Below are 23,006 nucleotides of genomic sequence, written 5' to 3'. Positions count from 1 at the left end.
CCGTGGCCTTCAGGATAGGTGGATGGAAAGCAGACTGCTCCCCGAGTTAAAAGCAGCCTCTATTGCTGTAGATAGTTGCAACATGATGGTGAATATTTATGCATTCAAGCATAGAAGAGATACAGTGAAAATACCAGGCAAGAGGCCTTCTTCAGCCTCATTCTAATCTCGCGGGACCACATCTGTCCTCAGTCTGATATTGTTGTGCAGCCGGGTCTGTATTTGTTACATGTTCATGCGAGGGGGCCATGGAATGGATGAACTTAAATCGCCAGCTTTGTTGCCTTGTTTTGAATTTTCTCCTCACAGTGTTTTCAAGCTCAGCATTTTATTCTACTTGTCCTAAGTGCGATGTCATTGAGCACGTGTGAACTGAAGTGCTTCTAGCTGTCCTTCTAAGGGACCTGGATCTTACACACCCCACCCAGGTCCCTCAGCTTTGCTCAGGGTGTACTTCACATGCTCTCCCTGTGCCCGAAGCCCTGCTCCTGCTTTGAGGTCAGTCAACAGATGAAGGGGTTCCCTCCCCCATCCTCTCTCCAGATCTGCTCAGTTATTTCTTCCTCTGTGATCTAAGAGCCAAGGCCCTGTTGCCCTCCCTTAGTTTGCCGAGCCACTGCCTGATCCCCTCTCTCCTGTCCTACCTGACTGCCTTTCTCTCTCCAGGTCAGGGTCAGGAGCAGGCCACTAAAGCTGTTAAAACCTCCCAGGAAGTCCAGGCCCTGTGCAGACTTAAGCTTTGAAAAGATGGGCGTTGTGATTCCTGGCTTGTGCATAGATACACTTTATTTTCTGTGGCTCACATCTCCCCAGCAGAACGCTCTCAGGTGAAAAGGAATGTGTCCAGCTGAGGTTTGGCCTCAAGTCTAGGAAATCAGGGCACATTAAGTCCAGGGCCCCAACAGCGTCAGAGGTTCATATTTTTAGCAAGATCTAAACCAGAGCATGACCTTGATGAATCCTCAATAAGTGAACAGGAATTTGCATTTGTTTTCAGGCAAGTAGTGTGGAGCTCTGAATCAGGAGTTGCAGGAGGACCAAGTCCTTGCAGTGAGGTCCCCCTCACCCCTCAGCAGCCCATGCACCCCTCCCTCTCAGCAGCTTATCCCTCACCGTGGGAAAAGTAGGAGAAGTCATCCATCTGGATCAGAGATGATGTCCATGCTTTTCCACCTTGTGAGGGGCCTGCTGCCCCTGCTCCTCACATGGGAGGAAGAGGAAGTCTTTGACAGTGCCTGGTTCCTCTTGTGCAAACGAGGGCCAGACAGAAAACAGGAGAATCAGGTTGGATGGCCATGCCCAGCCCAGCAGATGTATAGTTTGCACTCCAGCTACAAAGCGTAGTTTTGTTTCTGGGGGTTAAGTGGGGGGATCCAGATATTAAGTATCAAACAGTGGATGACAGCTTCAGTATGCCCACCTGTCATGGGTGTCACCCAGTTCTCCTCTCAAGGCCGATCCTTTTCATGTGTTAGATAAGCAGGGTTCATGAGGCATGGTGGAGAGAGGGCACACGGCTTCCCATGTGAAGTTTAGGATGCACAAGGAACTCAGAAGGTTCTCCTTAAGGACTTCTTTCCCAAATAGAATTTTATACATGACGTGGAGGTTGTAGCTCAGTCCTAGAGTATTTGCCTAGCTTGCACGAGGCCCTGGGTCTGATTCCCAGAACTGCCAAAATACAAGATAAATCCTTAAATTGCATAAGCTGGTAATTTACATGTACTTTGTGAAGTGATCGTGCAGTCAAGATAATTAACATAACTAACATGTCCCTCATGATATGGTGTATATTTTTCTTCCTTTTGTTGGGGCAGGAAGATAGCCAGGGAGATGAGGACACTTATTCTCCACCCTCGTGGCAAATTTCAAGGACACAATAGATCTCTGTCACTTGTCACCAGAATGCCAAGATTTTTCCATTTGGAATAAGTAGAAGGAGTCTGCAGTGCTGCATAAGGGCATGAGTCCTTGATGGATAGGATGGGAAGCCATTGAGGAACTGAGTAAATTCCTGTCGAATGGAACTCTTCATCCATTGGCCCAGGCCCTGGAAGTTTAGAACAAGAGTGAAACTGATCTGAAGGCAAGTGTGAAAGAGTTGCACAGCATGGCCCGGGGGACATTTAAACCCCTTTTGAGAACTGAGTCACCTCATGTCCCTCTTTTGGACTGCGTGACTTTAGAAAATGATGTAAAACATCTTTTAGCATCTATCAAAAAATCAGGCTATTACACAGAATGTTTTGGTTGAATTAGGAAAGGAGATGTATAACCTGTCCCTGTCACTCATGAGTGGCTGTCCTCACCCTGCACTCCAGCCTACTATGTGCTTACAGAATAAAGAGCTCGGGATGTGGGAAGATGCGTGGCCCTGCCATCGTCCTTCCGTTCGACAGCATTGTGACTACGACACAGAAAGTGCTTCATGAGACGCAAAGACATGGCCAAATACTTTACTTAGGTGTCTCTTGGTGCTTACAGAGATTCAGAAATAGACAACACGTCTCAAGGCTCACCGCCTTTTTCCTCACTGTTGCCCTCTTTGACGATGTTGACTGACATCCAGAGCCCCTGACTGCTGGTCCAGCGATCACCTTGGACTGGGCATAGCTCGCCTGCAGCTCCTAGGAGCTGTGTCCCTCCTCGGGCCGTCTGCAGACCTCTTGAATTTGGGTCCCAGGGGCCGTACCAGGGTGCCTTCTTCCCTGCATCCCTTTGTGTTTCCCGCAGTCACAAGACCTGGGGACTGGTCTGTGAACTCAGACCTCTCCTCTTGTCTCATCTTCTCTTTCCTGTTCCTCTCCTCACATCTGCCCCTCACAGTGAGCATCGTGGTTGAGGCTAAGACTGGTGTGAAGGAAAGTTCCCATCGTGCCCGAAGAGATACCCAGCTTAACCACGGGAAGAATAACCTTCCCGCAGCACACAAATTTGCAGAGTACTGGCTGGGCCAGGGCAGTCAGAGATGGCGCTAGGGCAGAGGTGTGGGTGCTGACTCTGGGAGAGGGGAGATGCTGCCTGGTGGGAGGGTAGGGAAGGACTCCTGGAGGGAAGGGGAAGTATTCAGAGCAGCGGATGGAGGGAGTGTGCCTTGTTCTGGAAGGGGTGGGACCTGTCAGGTAGCTGGTGTGGAGGGTAGACATGAAGCTGGGTAGGCCAGGCTGAACCAGGACTGTAGGCACATGCACAGATTCAGTCCAAGGAGGAGACCACATTCTATTCTGGACACCGATTTCCTGTCACCTGTGGTACACCTGAGAGTCCCTGAAAATCTTTTTCTGGAAACATTTGGGCCACTATAGAGACCTCAGATCTCTTCAGAGCGATCATGGGCTGGACATGATGTTGCCTGAAGAAAACTCCTACTGGTACTGCTGGGAGCATCGGATGCTAGCTCAGAAAGGGTGTAACAGAGCAACTCAGAAAATCGGCAGGATCATTTTCCCCTTCCGTTCAGTAAGGCACGCTCATTCTTCTTCCAAATTAATGTTGCAAAAGTGCTTAGCGTAGATTTTTCTCAACCATCTCAATCGACACCTAATGGGAGCAGACACAGTATAAATCTCACGCCGGGGTGAGAGGGTAGTCTGCTCCTGTTCCTGCCTTGTGACTGTCAGAGGAGGCCTCCAGTGGTGCCAACCGGGTGGCTGTTTTGTAACTGAGATGCAATAAATCTAAGGCAAGTAATTTCCTTTTAGAAACTTGAATAGCTTCCGTAACTGAATGATTGGAGTTAGATTTAAGCTCTGGGGTTGGAAGGGAGCTTTAGAAAGGATCCCAGAGGCCTCTATTAATTGCACTCTTGTTTTAAATGTAATATGATTTTTATTCACAGGAAACTGTGGTGGTAAATTTCCTATAAGCACCAGTTTATGATTTAGGGTACTGAACGAGGCTGTTGAGGTTTTGTTTCACAAGGAGCTGAAGCCCCCACTGTAGAAGAGAAATCATTTCCCCTCTGCTTATATGTGTCAAGTACCAAAGTGGGCCAAGGAGCTGGCCAGTTTCACACAAAGTCTGAGTAGGCCTTTTCATCTGCATGCCAAACAGCAGCAAGCAAATATTAATAGTAGGTCTTTGCAGACACACCCTGTAAATTCAGTGCCCCAGTGCTCCCAGCCAGGCACTAGGGTTAAAAAGACACAGAGATTGTAGTAACCTTCTCTGCTCCACACAGCCTGTAAGTGTTGGAGTCTAAGCTGGGCCTTGGGGCTATAGGATCCAGTCAAGGAACGATGTACACTGCTGCTTGAGTACCTGCTGTATGCCAGGCACTGTTGTGGAACAAGACCGACCATGAGTCCTGGTGGTTGACTCTGAGGTGTATATGTTGATGACGGTGGTTTAAAATCATACTTTGGGATTTTAAAAGTTACTTTGAATTTATGGCTGGTAATGTTTAAATTGGCTAACATATTCTTTTTGGGAAAAATAATCCTTTCGTTGGGTCTGATAATGGAGTTAATTAAAATCTCATTTTCAGGCATGTACCAGCCAAGAAGACGTGTTTTTTCTCTCTCTCTCTGAATTCCCCCTTGCTATATAAATGTGATGCTGAGTTCCCACTGCCAGGACCAATTTAATTCATTTGCTGAATTACAAGTTAAGAGAAAGAACTTCGGCAACGCATTAGCTGTCTGCTGCTTGGGGATAATGAGCAGCTGAATTGATGAACTTTATATAATGATCTGTTGCCTTGGTGACGAGCTGCCCAGTGAGTGGAAGTGGGTATTTCATCATTACGGCCCTGGTAGAGCTCCGAGTAGGAGCAGATGCAAATACAAAAGGTTTTCTTTTGCTCTGCAGTAACTGGGTCGCTGAGACAGACACGAAAAATGCTCCTCAGATATACAGTGGCACAGAACCAAATCAAGGGGAACGCACAGTTGGGAATCAGGTAATTTAGCTTCCTGGCTGGTGGTCTTAGGCGGAGTTAAGTGCTGTCCTGGGGGAACACTGTCCCAGGGGCCACTTGTCCCTTCCAGAGGAGGGATTCCTGTCTTGGATTCAGTACGCAGCAGGGTGAATAATAAATTTTCCTTGAAAATGTAAGTAATTAAAATAAAGAATCAAGTACAGATAACAGATTTAGCCCTCAGATTTTTTTGATAATCCCTTTCATTTTTGTACCACATTATCTTAAACTTTTCTTGTTGTTGTTCTTTCTGAGACAGGCTTTCTTTACTATGCAGTTCAGGTGGGCTTTAAACTCACTTTGTAGACCCGGCTGACCTCAAAGTCAAGGTGATCCTCCTGTCTCAGCCTCTAGAGGGCTGGAATTACAGGTGTGCACCACCACACCTGGATCCTAGAGACTTTTTATTTGTTGGTTTGCATTTTTTTCTTTTCCTGTGAAGTGGACATTTTCACATGTGTCAAGTGTGTTACAACTCCACGCTTTTAAGTTGTTAATTACATCTTAGGTAAAGCATAATTATACCCTGTCTTGGAAGTGCATTGGTTTGGTCCTAACATGAATTTATGTCTGAGTCTTTTTCCTTGAACAGGGTCCCCAGGTGTATCAAGTTTAAGCTTTGACACATTAAGATAAAATGACTTTCTGTGAGTGTTAAGTATTCAGTTTGTCAGTGGTAAACGTCAATAAGCTGCAGAAGCCTATGTGATCATCTACAGCTATGGAAAATCAAGCCTTCTGTGTGTCTGCAGTGATGGTGACTTCCGTGTCAGGCTGAGTGTGCTTCTAATCCTTCCTTTCTGCCCTCATCAGCCTCTTTCCTTCAACACTGATAGAACTAAAGTTCCAGAAATTCCAGAATTTCAGAAATTCATTGTAATCAGGGCTTTTTTTTGTAGATATATGAAATTTCTTCTTGAAAGTTAATTTCATTCTCAATTTCCCCCAAAGTCGATCAGAGACTTTCAAATAACCATTTTGAACAATAACACCATTCATATTATGTTTACCAAAGTCTACTGTTTGCAGAATTTCACATGTCATCTATCGTTCTCTGATAATTTCGTCAATCAGACCCATATGTTTTGAAAGCTCATGCAAAATATGTGAAAATATTTTATAAATGTAGGATGCTGAGTTTTGTGATCATGCAAAGTTAAAAACTGAACCTAAAATAGTTTTCAGTGTCTTGACATCAGAATCTGAGTTATAATATCTAATCGCAGTATCACATGAAGGAATAAAAAATAATTTATGATCTAGTTGTAAATTGCTCTGAATAAACTATCTATATTTTTTACATTTTGTCTTTTGGATATAGAATACCGGTGTAAGTGTGCTAAGACTCCCTACCAAAGCCAGGGATCAGGGCTGAGCAGCAGGAAGGTGTCCCTTGTAACTCTGGCGGCTGAAGTCCGGGGTCACCGAGTCGGAGGTGGCTTCTGCTGTCCTTGCCGAGGCCCACATGGCTTCCCTCTGCACCCACGCACATCTGTCTCCTAGTCTGCTGCTCTTATACAGAAACTCTGGTGACCTCCTTGCGCCGTACTTATCCGGTCTAGATGTGGCCCCATCCTGGGGCACCGAGGACTCGGCCCTTAGCACAGGGACGCTGGGCAGCACAGAGGAGCTGGTGGCTGTCCCAGCCTGACCACTCGGCAGGGTTACACACCGAATGAGTGCTTGAATTTGTTGAAATTGACCTTTACTGCCAAGGTGAAAAATGGATCTTACTGAGACAATTAAATCCACTTTAGCCTCTTCAACATTGAAAATTAGAAAAAATCAGCTATTTTCCCTCAAGTCTGCAAGTATAATTTCAACTACTCATAACTGAATTTTGCATATTACATTTTCCCCAACGCAGAGGCTATAGAAGGGGACAGGGAGATAGTTCAGCAGTACAGTGCCTGCCTGGCAAGTGCAAAGTCCTGAGTTTGATTTCCAGAACAAGCAAACAACAACAACAAAGACAGGGCATATAGTAATAGAAGGTTGTGACTTTTACTGCAAATTTTACTATTTAAACAAATCTTTTTTCTTTCAATGTTCTTTTTTTTAAAAAAAAAAAAAAGGCTTTTTTTGGTTTTGTTTTATTTTTCATTGTCAGTTTATTCTTCTGTTTTCTTCATGAACTCAGAGGTAGAGTCTTGGCCTGACACAAGAGTCAGTCTTGTCCTGGGCTTATACACTAGTTGCACAAGGTAAGCCCTCATCTGTAATCGTAGCTTCCTCTTTCATCTTGAATAACAGTCTCTACTTACTACACTCTTCTGTCAGTTGTGCTGACTTTGGGATCTCAGCAGTCATCGCGTTCTGATCCACTCTCATAGGGACTGCACCTGGCCACTTTTACGCTTTCAAAACAATGAAACCTTTGAAGATTCAGAAAAAAAGCACCGACTACACGTGAAGAAGTCCTAAAATCTCTCAGCAGTCCGATATTTGAAACTCTTCTAACCTTTCTACACCTGGCTTTCCTCAGCTGCAGATCTCACCACCTTAGTCAGCCCTCATGTCCTGTGTCTGCTTGAAAGTTTAATTTAGGAAACATGAGGATGGATGAAGATTTGCATTTAGAGATAGCCGTAACGTGCAATTTCAATCATGTTGCCTTCCAAAGATTTGCCTTGTTGGATCAAGAAAACTGGTGTGTTTTTTGCCATACGGGGAAGAAAGATGAGCAGTGTTCCCTGTAACTTTCATTTGTACATCATTCCTGTTCACTTAGCTTTGTGTTAAGATGATGCTTATGGCAGTCGGTTTATAAGAAGGAAAGCTTTGTTTTCATCAAAAGTTTTGGAGATTTCCAGTTTATGCTTGTTGGCCTTGTTACTCTTCTGGGACGGACATCTTTCAGGGGTGTGTGTAGGGGAGGAAAACTGTTCCCCGTATGGCCAGGATGTAAAAGAGACAGGAAGGGACCAGGATCCCATGGTCCCCTACATGGACACACCCCCGATGACATAAAAGTCCTTCTGTCCCTTGCTTCTAAACGCTCCATCACTTCTAGTCGCACCCATCTGGACCCTAAGCCTCTGGGAACATTAAAGATTTAAATGATAATGCATGCACATCATTCAGGTTGGGATGATAAATAGCCCGTCAGCTCCCCTGTGTCTGTTGGGGAGATTGCTCAGAGTCATTTGGAAAGTGATGGGGAAACACTCTCCCAAGAAAAGTAGGCAGTAACTTGACTGTAACTGAATGGAAATTCTGTAAAAAATAGGAAGACTCCTCTCCCTTGATTATATTGCTCATTTATGGTATCACATTCCCAAATGACCCAGAAGAATCACATTCACTTTCAAGGGGTGTCTGTCTGTCACCTGCCTGTGGGCGATTGCCAGCAGAAGATGCCGTGTGCCTGGCTGAGGAGTTGGGCACCAGGTCCGATCTCAAGACTGCACTCCAGGTGTGTCACCTGTGAGCACTTGCTTAATGCTTCCAACCCCTCACATCTTACCTGAAACAGAGGGAAACTGATCTGTTGTAGAGACTTTTAGGCATTTGGAGAGGAGAAACCTTTTATTCAAGTGTAGTAATATACCAGGGCTCAGCACGGAAGTGAAGCCCAGGGAAATGTGTTGTGTTACAGCTTTGGAGTTCTCTCTTCTTGGGTGATGAGGGCTGAAACAGCCCCAGGACACGATGAGTGACCTGCACCACCTGGTACCATCGCCACAGCCTCTCAGAGTGAGCAGAAATAGGCTCACCACCTCGCTCAGACTCGAGGCTGGGTGCAGTGTAATGCCACACCGGCTACCAAAGCAGAATCCTGGTGCCCACTGGAACCTTCTGCTTCCAGCGTAAAGAATGCTGAACGGGATATTGTAATTCTCCAATGGACAAATGTTGTCCAGGGTTCACGTGGAATGTAAATTTCAATTGGTGTTATAAAAGCCTAGGTCACAGACACACGGTTCTGCTAAGATGAGACACACAGGGGGAATCATGCATTTGGACCCAGCCTGGGCAACTTAAGGACTTAGTGAGAATCTGTGTCAATATAATAATAATAATAATAATAATAATAATAATAATAATAATAATTTTTATAAATATGACTGAAGGTTCTGGTTCAGTTCCTAGTACAGAGAAAAACATGATAAAGAAGCTTTACATATGTGTTTATCTTGCAAATGACTTTGATTAGAGCACTGAATTTGAGAAGTATAGAAGGTGTACATGATTTTATTCGGTATGGCGATTTTCCAGAGTTAATATTTGATCAGATGAAACCAATTACAATGATTTTTTTATTGACATTTTTATGACCCTTTAGGTTGGAATCCCTCCAGATTGGGGAAATACAGGCTTTTTGTTTGCTCTCCACACTGACCAATGTAACTCTCACCAAAGCCCGTAATGAGAAACATGTTGTAGTGCATATAGTAGGATGTCTTCATTGTGGTCCAGTTTTCTTCCTCTTCCCTCCTCCCTGCCTCCCTGCCTCCCTTTCTCCTTTCTCCCTTCCTGTTTACATTCATTCCTTCCTTCTTTCCTTCCCTCTCACATTTGCTCCCTCTTTTCCAGCACGTGACACTCCCGATCTCCAGCCACTACACAAAGCTCACCCGTCCCCCCACCCTGTGCAGCTTATGATGGCATGCAGAAGCCACAGAATAAGTCAGCTAAACCTGGGTCTGTGCTAAGTGTTGTTAAAATCAAGACAGCAACAAAATATTGAGCCCCAGAGGATGAGCCTGTCCTCTCCTCGCCGATAGCTGTTTGTTTAAGAGAGGACTGCTATATAATAGCTTTCTGCAGCTGAGTGGAACCCACACTGCCAGTTGTGACCTGGGACACAGCAGCTGTGTGTATCAGGTTAGCACAGCTGCACACGAGTCCTGAAGGCTAGGGACCGGAGCACAGAGAGGCAGAGGTGGATGTGGAGCCGATGTCAACACAGTCACCCACTGTACAGTGACTTTATGCAGAGGGAGGAGGAAGCAGAACTGGGTCCCCATTGTCTAGATGCAGGGAGGAGAATGGAGCATCCCCTGGGGGAAGGCAGGTGAGGGAAGTGGAAGTGAAGGGTGGCGAGGAACAGTTGGATATGGTCCAGGTGAGCTGGATGAGGAGTGAAGAGTCCAGCAGGGAAAATGGGGCTCAGTCCATGGTGTGGCATGTGGTCAGTGGAACCATCATCCTTGGGGCCAGGCTGAAGGAGGTGTGACAAGATGGTGGTGGCCTGCAGAGTGGGACCTTGTGGTGTCTCCAACCCTTGAGCCTCAGCTGCAGGATCAGGGCCAGCATTTGACAGTGATGTCCCAGCTAGGAAGACAGACACTCTGGCTGTTACTATCACATGGGTCATCATAGGAGACAAAACTTTGACTGACCCTATGTGATCAGGAAAGCAGGATGTGGCTTTGGTGATGGCTGAGGGGTGACTCAGAGGGGACTCCAGAAGCAACGTGACACCCATGGTGAGAGAGGCACAGTGGGGACTGAACCCCTGCTGTGTGGCTTTCTCTGAAATATGAAGCTCTGGAGTTCTGTTAGACCCCCAGCTGGAAAATCAGATACAGAATGTGCCCTGTAAGTTTTTGATCAGTGATGACTATTTCAAGTCAGATTATTACAGATCTTTGAAAACTGAGTCCTTTTCAACTGCCTAAGAACTTGAAATGCATGTGATATTGACATTGATTTATGATTAATTCGAATGGATTCCTGAGAGTGATCATTCACCAACAAAAAGTTGATGGATATGCATCAAGGAGTCTTTGTTAAACTGTAGGACAGAGTTTGGTTCTGGAACCCCTTTTCTCTGTGCTCTGCCCAGATGGTAAGAAAATACCTGGAGAGTCTCAAAGGGAGATTCTCCAGGTGGTCTCCACCTTTGTTTTCAGCCCCTGTTCTGTGGGGCTCTCTCATCCTTCTGTCCTCCCTGTCTTCCTCTCTCCCTCTCTTTTTTCTCCCTCCCCAAACCCTCCCTTTTCTCTATCTCACTGTCTTACTCTGACTCTTGTACTTACAGTCTCTTCCCTCTAATGCAGGTAGTATGTTTTTAAGCTTCCCAGCACACAGCAAATGCCTGTGTATTCTTGATCTTTTTCAAAGCAGTGTATTGAACCAGCTAACTTGAAAGAAAACCAAGCCACTGTTTACTAATGCTGTGTGCTACATAGCTACTTCATAGCTGGAAAATGTTCATGGAAGAGGTTTCACATACATGTCAAGTAGACTCAGATTTATGCGTGTATGCACATGTATTTTTCCTTTAAATGTAAATATCCTTAGTCCCTAAGAACTTGCCTAGAGATGGAAAAATGTAAGGTATTTTCTGCCCAAAGGCTTTCAAGCCCTAAGTTTTTTATTTTACTTCGGGCTTTGGAATAGCTTCTTCTCCATATTCAGTGTTTACAAATCTAGAATTCTGCTGTTTTGAAACTCAGGCTCGTAGTGGGTTTCATTCATTCTGTGTGTTCAGGATGACTTCCGGCATGGGTGATGGCTCTTGGATGCAGGATTTCCATTTGCAGGCTGATGGCAGTGGAAGTTACACTGCAGGACACTAGTGAGTGACACGTGGGCTTCAGGCATGTGTACCCCAGACACAGGTGTTTGCCACACTGGTTCTCTCACTGTGAATTGGAAAGGTCCCTGCCCTGTGCCCCTCACGGCCTAAGCAAAGAAACTACATGGTCATGTTTTCTCACCTGTGGGCAGTGCTAGTAGCCAAGGTCATAAATAAGTGCAGGTAAACCCAACGAGCAGAAAGCCTGGGAGCAGGAGAGTGGGATTGGGGCAGAAATGGGTTCTTGAAGCACAGAAAAGAACTGAGAAAGTTGAGATCAAGAGAAACATGCCAAAAAGCAGGACCTAAAGAGAAAGAGGGAGGAGAGGATGAGAACAAAGGAGAGAGGGAGACAGAGGATGATGTCCGTACTTCCCCAGGGGAAGGAGGAAAGCGCATGCCTTCTCATCTTGTGTATTTGCAGTTGTCCGTCACCTTGTGTCCTTCTTGGCCTGTCAGCAAAGTCCCACCTCTGACACTGTTGCAGGAAAACCCTATCAAACGGAATGGCACTGAGCAGTTAGGAGACAACTGTTCATTATGCTCGTGGGACAGCAGGACCAAGTCCAAATCACTAGCCGAGAGCCAGGTTTGAGGCCAGTTTAAATATAGTTTACAAGCAGGAAGTACAAGGCAGCTTATGACTGGTTACATGGATTGAATTAAGTCGTGTATTGTCAGGAAAACTAACTCTGAAGACATTTGCTTAAAAAGAATTGTTTATCATCATAACACAGGAAGATCCGGGGACAAAGGGAGGATTCAAGCAGAGTTAAAAAGTGCCTTTGCCTGCATTACTTCACCCCAACCAAAGTACTTGAAGCCAGTTAGAGGCAATGTATTGTCTTAATTAAGGAAACACAGCTGAGAAGAGTGAAATTGGCCTGCTGCATTATCAGCTGGACCCAGAGAGTCCAGGCTGCCTGAATCCAGCAGGGTGTTTATGTGACACGCAGCAGGAGCAGAGGCAGAGGTTACCATTGGATTTTAACTTTCTATAACATGTGTCTGACTTTGTTATTCTACAACTGGGCCTCTGTGAATCCTGTAATTGTGCCCTTACAACACAAGGGAGCCAAGACTGCCCCTTGGGGATTTCTCTCTCTTGGTCTCCACAGAAAGGCTACTACTTTGAGGTACAGTAACCTTTAATACGCTCTCAGTTCCTGTCCTGCAGCTGGACAATAGAGCAAACTGGAGGCCAATAGTGAGTGAGCAGCTCTCATCCTTGCCTACCTGCGGGCATCCCTGGAAAGCTTTACCACTGCACGTGAGAGCCTGAGTCCCACGTCCAGGGTGGACACCAGAATAGGGCTGCAGGTGACTGAGTGCCTGCATTTTTGAAAGATGCTCCGATGACTCTGCTGATGCTTCAGCAGGGCTGTGTGTGCCGTGTGCTCCGCTGTGTCTGGGGTGCACATGCTTGACGCAGCTGGGAAACTTGTTGACCTTGCTAACCTCCTACCCATCATCTTCACAGATTATGGTACCATTAAGAAAGTACGGGCCCCCCTGAACCAGACATCAGGCAGCTGTTTGCTGGAAGAAATCGAGCTCTTCCCGGAGAGGAGGAGCGAGCCCATCCGGAGCCTGCAGATCCTCCACAGCCAGAGCGTCCTGTTTGTGGGTCTCCAGGAGCACGTAGTCAAGATCCCCCTGAAGCGGTGCCAGTTCTACCACACGCGCAGGTAGGCTGGCGCACAGTGCTGGCGCATTCGACAGGCCACCCTGAGGGAGGGCACAGGAGTGAAGGCTTTGAGCCTCCCTGGGCTGGGTCCAGGACCTTGGGTCTCATGCACCTCCTGCATCCCAGAATGCAGGGTCTGCATACAAACCGATGGACTGCGATGCGACTGACCTGTGCGGTGTTCATATAGGGAAGGTGTCCTAGATATCATTACACCTGCAAGCAGTTATGGGGGTGAAATGGATTATGCATTAGAATACTCAATGATGACATTAATATTAGTGTTATCTTAATAAGTGTTTTGTTTGAATGTAAATGCACACATTCAAACGTACACACACACATACACACACACACTCACTCTGGGCAGAGAATGTTATCGTGTACTCCTAGATCAAGCTGATAACCCCAAGATGCACTGGTGTGGATGCTATCCCCCCCTGGAGAGCTCCCCAAGGTGCTGCCCTGGGCATCTTCTTCCTTGACTTCTGTGAGACTCTAGATCTTGCAGGTAGCTGCAGGAGAACAGGGAAGATGTCCTGTAGGTGCAGGGAACCAATGCGCCATCCCTCCTTCCCCCACCACTAGGCCCGGCTTCTCATCTTCCATGAATGTTGCTCATGACCATGGAGATCTTAGGACTTTAATATGGAAAATGCAGGCCCAGGAACCTAGGAAGTGAAAAAGGGCTGTGCACATCAAAACCCAACCAGTGTTTTAATGCTGCAAATTGCATGTGTACTTTGACCCCTGACAAAATATGCCCATGGGGAAATCATAGTCCCAGAGTTCTTAAGGCCTGTTACCCTCATTCAGTTCCATTCCCGAAAGCCATACAGAATTGTGGATTTGGTGTGGAAATGGCCTTTGCTTTTTCCCATACAGAATTGTGGATTTGGTGTGGGAATGGTCTTTGCTTTTTCATGCAGAAAACCTACTGCATACAGACCATTCTTTTTCTAAACAAGTTGCACAGGGTAGTAGCTTAGAGAAACAGAGTAGCAGAGATTCATGGTAGCAACCTGTCATTGTTTCTTGGCCCTGTTTCCTAAAATACTTCACACCTCACATTCTCTCCTAACACTGTGAATTGGTGTGAAATCAAATGAGATAATATGTATGGTGTAAATTCCAAAGTTTTCTGCAGAGGAATATTCTTATATAGCAGGAAGGCATTATGTAGTCATTGTACTATTCCTTTCAAGACCATTCTAGAAAATAAAATCTAACATACAGTGCCCCTTTGGCATCAGAAGATTACAGAATACCCCCAGGATTCTCCCAGAGGATTACAATGCTTTGGAGAACATTAATAAGATAGTGATGTTTATTGGCAACCGTTTGTCATGTGTGCAACCACTGGCTGTTGGAAATCTGTTCTGCCTTAAGTTCTCTGTGAAACCACCTGAGAGCAGGGATGACTCTTCTGCAGCTGTTGATGGTTCTGTGGGTGACAGGAGGGTTACTGTCCAACCACTGGGCTTATCATACCCTAATAATGGCTTGAAGGCCACCAGTCTTCCAGCTGTGCTCAGCGACCTCCAGACCTAATGGTGAATTTGGGGAGGGGCCTGATGCAGGATAACACACAAGGAGACGTGTGGGTCTGAGCTGTCTGTGGGACCATTCCATTGCCAGAATGGGAATGTGTGTCTTGCGAACCAGGAGGCCCCTCGCTCTTCCTCTGCAGATGCATTTGCTCCACTGAGTCCAGCTTCAACATGCAACTCAGGGCCTAATTTCCATGTGAAGTTACGAAGATGGCGTGGTGTCGCCAGTTTCCCACAACTGCATTTCAAGCCAGTCCTGAATCCACAGAAGCTGGAGCCGCCAGCCACAGTGCTGGGGAGGTGCTCATGGGTCTCCTGTTTCTTTCAAGGAGTACGGTGCCACTTTTCTGTCCCTATCAGACTCTAGGAAGGACAGCTTTCCCTTTCAGCCTATAACTGCATCTCCCTACTGTGGACTTTCACTCACTCAGGGCAAGCGATGCTGACTCCACTGTGAGCCTGCAGACTGCTGCTGTGTGCCCTGCTCGCAGTGGGTGAGCTCGTGTCTGGCCCCGATACTCCGTTTGCGAGTAGCATCCATCTGGGCTTCTTCTCAAGTGTTTCTTCATTATCTTCTTCCTACAAAGAGACAAAAAATCTTGGTTCACACTCACTAGAGAAAAGAAGGTATTTTTAATACACTTACATCTACAGAGTCAAATAATTTTGTTTTACTAGCCAGGGAGGAAAGTGATGGCTTTTTATAAAAAAGCAAAACTAATTTTAATTTTCCAAAACAGTACACTGAATACCAATAGAACAGGAGTTGGATAACTGTTGTATACTAATGTCTTTGAGAAGTACTTTTGATAGTGGGATATTGGGAATTTTTTTCTTGGTATTGCAAAATCCATTTAATAAATAAATTATCGAAGTCTTTAAAAAGAGAAATTGAGCATGACTCAATGATCAGCATCCTCCGCTGCAAATATAACTATTGAAGGATCATTTGGTCTTTCAAAATCTTATTTATAGATTTCATTTGATCAAATGTCTGCTTTTCAAAGACAGTGCACAGTGGTATCTATTGAAACATTTGTAAGCGGATCATGAGCCATATATTTCACAAATTTCTCTTATCTATCTGGCACAGTGCTAGGCTTTATCACCATTTTCCTTAATGATCACAGCCGTGCTCACAGTGAAGGAGGATGTCACTGCATTATTCAGACGACAAGGTGATAACTCAGAGCTTTGGTGTCCTCCACAAGGTCATGGAGCTCCTGCAATACATGGCCTTGGTCAGAACTGTTCTGTCTGACTCCCTGGTTTATGCCGTGTTTCTGGCTTGCTCTTTGCTTCAATGCAATGAGGACATCGGTTGGATTTCACAGGAGGAGGTTTTGGGCTCTTTAGGATAGGAAAAGTCAAAACTCAGATGCCCAAGGTTTTTCCCCGCTAACCTCATTTCTGTGCTTGGGGTCAGGCAGATCAAAGAAACACAAAGCAGCCTTGGTGTCCTGTCTTTCCTCAGGATTCTAAGGTGCATCTCACTAGCACTCATCGTGGGTGGGATCCTGCTCCTGGGTGGGAAGGGACTGAGAAAGGCCCCCTGCCCTGTCCACAGCTGGCGTGCTTTGTGATTTAAAATAAAACATGCTTTCCCCTAGGAAGTTTTATCTTACTAGAACAATATTTTAAAATTTGCATTTCAGTTGAGTTTGACGATAAAGCCAAGTAGAAAATACTTGGTTTAATGTTAGCATTTTGGGACACTTAATAAACAGCCTGAAGGAAAGCCAGCTCCTGGGAATAGACGCTTACTTCTAGGGAGGAGATACAGAAGGAGCTCTGCCAAGCACCCACTTCTTTTTCATGCTAGGATTGACTGACCACACACAGGTCTCATAAGATTTGTTCATGTTTAGTAATTCTCGAGGACCATAAAACCTGGAGGCCAAGCTCTGAATACATTATGAAGAAGCCTGGAACCTAAGACCCCTGAAGTCCCTGGTTCATAGTAGGGGCACCACTATGTGGCAATGGGTCTTTGAGTGAAACAAGGTGACCACAGGGAGGCACAGGGTGGAAAAGCCAGAAGAGTTAATGACTTAATTCTCACTTGCAAAGACAGGCTGTCTGGTCTACCTCTCCGACTTCCCATTTCATCAAAAGCACAGGTCAGCCGCAGCATGTGGGCTTCCGTGGTCATATCTAAAAATCAGGCAGTTATTTCCCTTTGAGGAAAAGTGGCAACCTTCCTAGTATATGAGAATCACTGTGCTTCAAGTGTTGGAAAAGGAACGAGAGGGCTTATGACACAGACTTTGCCATTGCAAGGATGGTGCACTGATTAGGCCAGTGGCCCAGGGAGCTTTCTGTGCAACAGGGAGGAAAATGCTCAAGGCTGGCCAGCTGGAAGTTCTCTACTGCCAGGTCCCAGCTCGGTCCTGGAGGATGACCACAGTGGATGGGCAAAGCTGTGGCTCAGGCAAGGCTGACAGGAAACTGTCATCTGCTTCATATTCAGCTTCTTGAACAGACAGCCTAATAAAAGAAGAGGCTTCAGTTCCCACGTCCCTTGTGCCCTGGCATATGAGCAACCAGGGGACCATGCAACAGGGGACCAGTGCACCCTGTGCTGGGGAGTGGCTGCACACAACCGAGCACTGTGAGAACCTACAGCTTTCTTCCTCAGGGGGCCTGGCTTGGAAGCCAGAAGCTGGGACCTTTTGAGAACCCAGAGATGACAGGAGACTGCCTTACGATGGTCCCTCCAGGAGCACAGGTGGCTGTGTGGGCCATGATCCATTCACAACCTCTGGTTTCTGCCCCTGTCCAGGATCAGGAGGACCATGGGAGACTCTGCTGAAGCTTACTGTGGGTCAGCTGTGATTTAGCGTTGCCTCATGGCCTTAGGTGGCCAGCTGGATGTCACTAATGATTAGTAGCCACTGACACGAACTAAATCATTATCATATACCTATGCATGCATAACTGTCCATTACATATGTGCCAACTTATGAACTACATGTGTTACAAAGCAGAGAATTTAGGTTTTCTCTTTGTCCTGATTTACAAATTTTGCTTACACACTTACACTCTGTACACTTGCTCATCTATTCTTTATTTTTCATTTGACACCACAGTTTCAGAACTAAGATAAGGCTACCAGGTTTAGAGTTAAGGGTTTTGTAGATGAAGGGCTTATCTGAACTAGAGAGGGAATGCAGGAAGACTCATCATTCACAAAGAAAAAGACAGATTCAGGGTGCTGTGTGGCTGGGAAGTCCCAGCTCAGCTGGTGGAACCTGGGGCTGCAGGCTGACCAGCTCTGTGCTCCCTGCTTCCTCTGGGCCTCAGCACGGCAAATCACTGCAGACAGCTCAGCAGATATGTGTGGAATTAGCAACTAGACATTCTGCTTCTGTCCTCTGCTATTTCACTTATAATATGAAAATAGAGCTAAAATTCCTGTTCCAAAGTAAAGCTCTTTCTGCCGAAATGTGTAGTTATCCACAACAGTGGGAAGCATTGAGAACTCTTGGGATTTAGGTGTTTGTTGTATTTCATTTTGCTTTCTGAGCTAATTGGAAAAGAAAGTCTAAGAACAGGAAAAATCCGAGCCCATATATTAAAGAGGAGGGCTGCATCTTTCATACTGTGCTTTATAAAACTCCAGGGAAAGATGCGACCATTAGGGGAAGAAGTTGGCTCCTTTGCTGGACTGAGTTGTGTCTGGTCACTCCTTAGTCTATAACAGTATCATTTAGCTAACAGGATTAACACTTCATTAAGGGAATTAGCATGGAAATTAGGTGACTACAGGGCATTTATTGCTTTGAAGGGCAGAGGTTTAAAGGTGGGGTTAATAGACTGGTATCTCTAATAATTAAATATCCTCTAAAATCAGCATCTGCCTATAGGAGAATCACTTAAGGTGGAGAGAGAGCTTCTAGCATCACCACGTGGTCCCAACAAGACAGCTGTGACCATTCAGTCAGGAATCATAGAAGCATCCAGCAGATCACAGACAGGGACTCATTGTACAAAGTAAATTTTCCCTTCGAATTGAACTTGTTTTTCTCCAGTGCTCTGTGTCTTGAATTTTTGTTTAAGCCACCACAGACTGTATTTCCCTCGATGAGTTCACTCATAGTGTTTACTGAATTTAACACATGCCAAACACGAAGCCAGACCCTGAGATTGTGATGATAGATGAAACATCCCTGACCCTGCCCTCGTGGGGCTGGGAGTCTGATGACAAATGCCATCATAAGTAAAACTGCCTGAATGCCCATTGTGGAAGTAAGCCAAAGGCCTTGAATTCACTTTAAATCCATTCCCTAATGGATTTATCATTGCAGTCAGATCCTGGAGCAGCCTGGGACTTGATCTTCCCACCTACCATTGCTGTCTGGAGATTTTTAAAGCTGAAAATGAATCATAACTAGGGCTCTAACCCCCAATTTACAATTCTAAGGGAATTTATCACCAGGCTGTGACACATAGTCAGTGTATTGGTCATTGAGTGGATTATTCTGAAGCCATTCAGAGGTGACAGTGAAAACACCCGTGATATGGCAGAAATTGAAAACAAAAACAAAAACAAGGCAACACTGTGTGCACAGTTATTGTAACTACTCAGAAAACAGGGAGTAGGAAAGACTAAAAGTCCCTGTACCAACATGCTAATTACAGTTGTGCAGAGCCTGCTCTAAGAAGGGTCCCAAGCTAGGCTTGGGCTGGGACATAGCGTCTTTCTGCTCTGTCGGAGGTAAAATTGCCAGGCCTTTGGCAGAATGAAAAAGAACCCTTGACCTGTGCCAGAAGACAGAATAGGAGCATGCACAATGTGTAGGTTAAGAAACAGAAGGATCCTATGATGTGTTTTGCTATAATTAGGAAGAGACATAGATTTTTGAGATCTGAAGCTTATACAATTGGAGAGGGATCTCACTAAAGTAAAGAACACCAATTGAAAAAGCGGGAAATCCTTGGTAACCATTGCAGGGCCTTAAAGGGGTTCATGAAGTGAAGAAGTTTAAGCTTCCTTGTTTCATGGTAAATCCATCTCTGGCAATGGTATAAACCTAACGTTTTGGTCCAGGTAGCCAGTAAAAGAAAGGACATATTTGAAGCCATCATATCCAAATGCATTGGGTTCCTTGGGCCTTCACACAGAGCTCAAATCACTCACTACACTTTTGGACTATGGGTGGGTTTTGTTCTTCTGCCAATACTTCAATGTCCACCTATTATTGTTAAATAGAGAATGGAATTCTAAGAGCAAGAATATGGAAATACTCCACTCCTGTTGGGTCCTGGACTTCCTTAGTGCTGCATCAATCACTCAACAGTTTTGGGTTCCACATTCTTTTTTTTTTTTTTTAAGGACAGTTTTACTGGCCCCCAAATGGCAGTCTGTGTTTTAAACAATCAGTTGAACAAAATTTGCAAATTGATATAATTAGCAACATTTTATACTTCCCTTAAGAAGTGCAACTTAAAGAGCTCTCTGTGAAAAGGTTTTATTACTGAATATCTACACCTCAAGCATCTTACTTTTGAGACTCCCAAGTTCAAAGCTGTGTAAAAAATCCTCTGGGAAAGCTTGGGCTACAGCAGTTTTACAGGCTCTTAAGTTTTTGTTCCTGAATTATTTAAAGTAGCAGCACATGATCTTCCCAAGGTTTTATTTGCTGCATAGTCCAACAAAATAATGAACATCAAGGAAATGATCATTCCCATGTGTCTGCAAACACCATGCATGTGGGAAGATTGTAAGCTTTGGAATTGTCAAAGCATTCGGATTAAGCAAGCTACTTACTCATTGTAGTCACTATTCTAGTGCTGTGACAAAGCACACAACACCCAAAGCATAAAGGAAGAGAGTTTCTATGGCTTACGTTTTCAGAGTATGCAGTCCATGGTTGGTTCCAAGGCAAAAATGGCACAGAAGTGTGGTAGAGGAGAGTTAGTCGTCTTGTGGCAGAAAGGAAGCAGAGAGAGAAGGGCAGAACTGGGAACAAGAATATCTTCTGTAAGGTCCTGCCCCAGTGGCCGGTTTGTAACCAGTCCCTGTCTCCTAGTATTCCATTCAGCAAATTCGCTGAGGCATACAGCACTCGCATGATCCAGTCACCCCCCAAACACATGAGATTTGGGGAGCGCACTTTAGTTCTTACCTGTAATAATCAGGTCCTCTGAATTTCTTTCTGTGGTCAAATGGTCTATATGCTACCAGAGGCAAAGACTCAGAGACCATATAATAGGTCAGCAGAGTTCCATGCAGGATGTTTCCTTTCCTGTTCTGCTTGACTTGTGGGTGTCAGACCGAGCGCTGCCTGTGCATGGTCCTTCTCAATCTCCTTTATTCTATCAAAGGTTGCATTTAAAACTTTCCTGTTTTCCAGATATGAGTCATCATCAAACGTAAAACCTAAAGTGAAACACAATCACACTAAAACAAAAGGCATACAAGGAAAGATAAGGGTAACTGCCCCGTTAGGTGAGTTTGTGCTCCTTGCCTTCCTTGCTATCCTGATTTTAAAGATCATGAAGCTGTTGGAGAAGTGCTGGGCCTGTCAGCTGAGGTTCTGTCCCCGGCATTAGATGTACAGTCTCTCCAGTATGGAGTAGAGAATACGGAACACAGTGCCCGACTACACTACTCCCTCAGAAAGTGACCAGTGATTCTTCTTTGCCTTCTCAGACACATGCACTGGGTTTTTCAGGCCATCTCTCGTGGTGATTACTTCTCTCTCTGAGCTGTGAGACCATATGCTGGGCATCCATTCTCTCTGGGCTCCCCTTTGCCCGCCTTTGATCCTGGAGTGTAACACTGGCCTAGCTCAGGCAGCCTTCCTTGGAGACCTGTGTCCTCGGGCTGACTTGGCCATTTGAGAAACACATTGTTTGTTTCAGAGAATGGTTGATGATGATTGAAACCCAGGGGGAGGCTGAGTTAAGCAGCTCAGGGCTCGGGGCCTGACGAGAAACTGAAACAAGCAATCAGCAGTATACTGGAAGACAGAAACCCAAGAAGCTGCCCTGATTGCTAAATTCCACAAAGCAATTCTGTTTCGCTTATTTCATATGTCTTCTGCTTTTTGTAGTATGCTTTTTAACTATCTTCTCAAAAATTATTTACTATGAAATTTATACCAGTTTTTATGTTTAATCTTTTCTGCTTCTCCAACATTTGAAACATTCTCCAACATTTAAAAAACCCGTATTAACTGTACATGTTAATGGAATGCAGTGTGCTTTGTGAATACACTTGTACACATTGGACCGATCAGATCCAGGCTGCCCTGACCTTTCTCAGCCTTGGTAATCATATTCATATCCAAGTTGACTTTTGTTTTTCATCTTTCATAATTACAGGAGAATGCACATCCTTGTCTTTCTGTGTCTGGGTTATTTCACATAATGTAATGTTTTAGTTCCATTTATTTTACTGTCAACCACAGAATTTCAGTCTGAATTTGATTCCACTGCCATGTGGGTGACACTCTCTATAGTCTCTCATTGATGGCCCCCGGCTGTGTTTTTACATCTTCTACTGTGGCGAGTGCTACAGTGAACATGGGCACACTGCTGTGTCTTGGGAAGCCCATTTCTATTCCTTTGAATCTAGGTGCAAAAGCCAGATAGCTGGTCAAATGGGAAATCTATTTTTAAGTGACATTTTTTTGGAAAGCTTGAGAACTATATTGGCCTATCCAGATTTTAACTAGAACTATTTATTATATTGTCAACATATCAATTATTTAAATTCAGCTTTAAAACTATGCCAAAAATCTGTGATAAAATACCTCACATAAGGATTTCAGTCAGTTGTTTATTGGCATCATGGTGAGACAGAAACATCATGGCAGAAGGGTGTGGTGGAGAAAATCTGCTCACCGCATGGCAGCCAGGAAGTGGAGAGACAGAGAGAGAGAGACAGAGAGAGAGACAGAGACAGAGACAGAGAGGAGGAGGAGAAGGAGGAAGACAGGAAGGGAGGAGAGGAGAGTAGAGGGGAAGGGGAGGAGGAGGAGGAGGAGAAAGACAGACAGACAGACAGACAGACAGACAGACAGAAAGAGCGAAAGAAGAAAACCTATACTAATTAGGGCTTCTTCAACTTTTCTCCACCCAGGCCTCTGAATTGTTGGGTGAGACTCTCCACATTCAGAGCTGGTCTCTCCTCTGATTTTACTGCCCTACATACCTGATAGGCAGGCATACAGAAGTGGGCTCTAGATGTTTTTCAGTCCACTCAATCAGTTAATCACCACAGCCATCCATGGATATTTACATAGTTCACTAAATTCATTATGAATCACAGAATAGCTAATGAATTATTATATGTATTAGCAATATATATATGATAAG

The 23,006-nt window shown here is 45.0% G+C and overlaps 1 protein-coding gene across 3 annotated transcripts in view; it reads left to right on the top strand.

Moving 5' to 3' along the window:
* Positions 1-23,006, top strand: part of Sema5a (semaphorin 5A) — a 455,270-nt gene that overhangs the window by 342,045 nt on the left and 90,219 nt on the right. For all 3 annotated transcript variants that reach the window (XM_003466703.5, XM_063257960.1, XM_063257961.1), the window contains one exon: positions 12,925-13,132. In XM_003466703.5, coding sequence (XP_003466751.1) covers positions 12,925-13,132 — 208 coding nt within the window. The remainder of the gene's footprint in view (positions 1-12,924; positions 13,133-23,006) is intronic.

Source organism: Cavia porcellus, unplaced genomic scaffold (genome assembly GCF_034190915.1).
Source record: "Cavia porcellus strain 051 isolate PalLab524CR breed Dunkin Hartley unplaced genomic scaffold, mCavPor4.1 scaffold_11, whole genome shotgun sequence".
NCBI classification, from domain to species: domain Eukaryota; kingdom Metazoa; phylum Chordata; class Mammalia; order Rodentia; family Caviidae; genus Cavia; species Cavia porcellus.
Note: the sequence above shows the minus strand (reverse complement) of the source record. Positions and strands in the feature narration are given on the sequence as shown.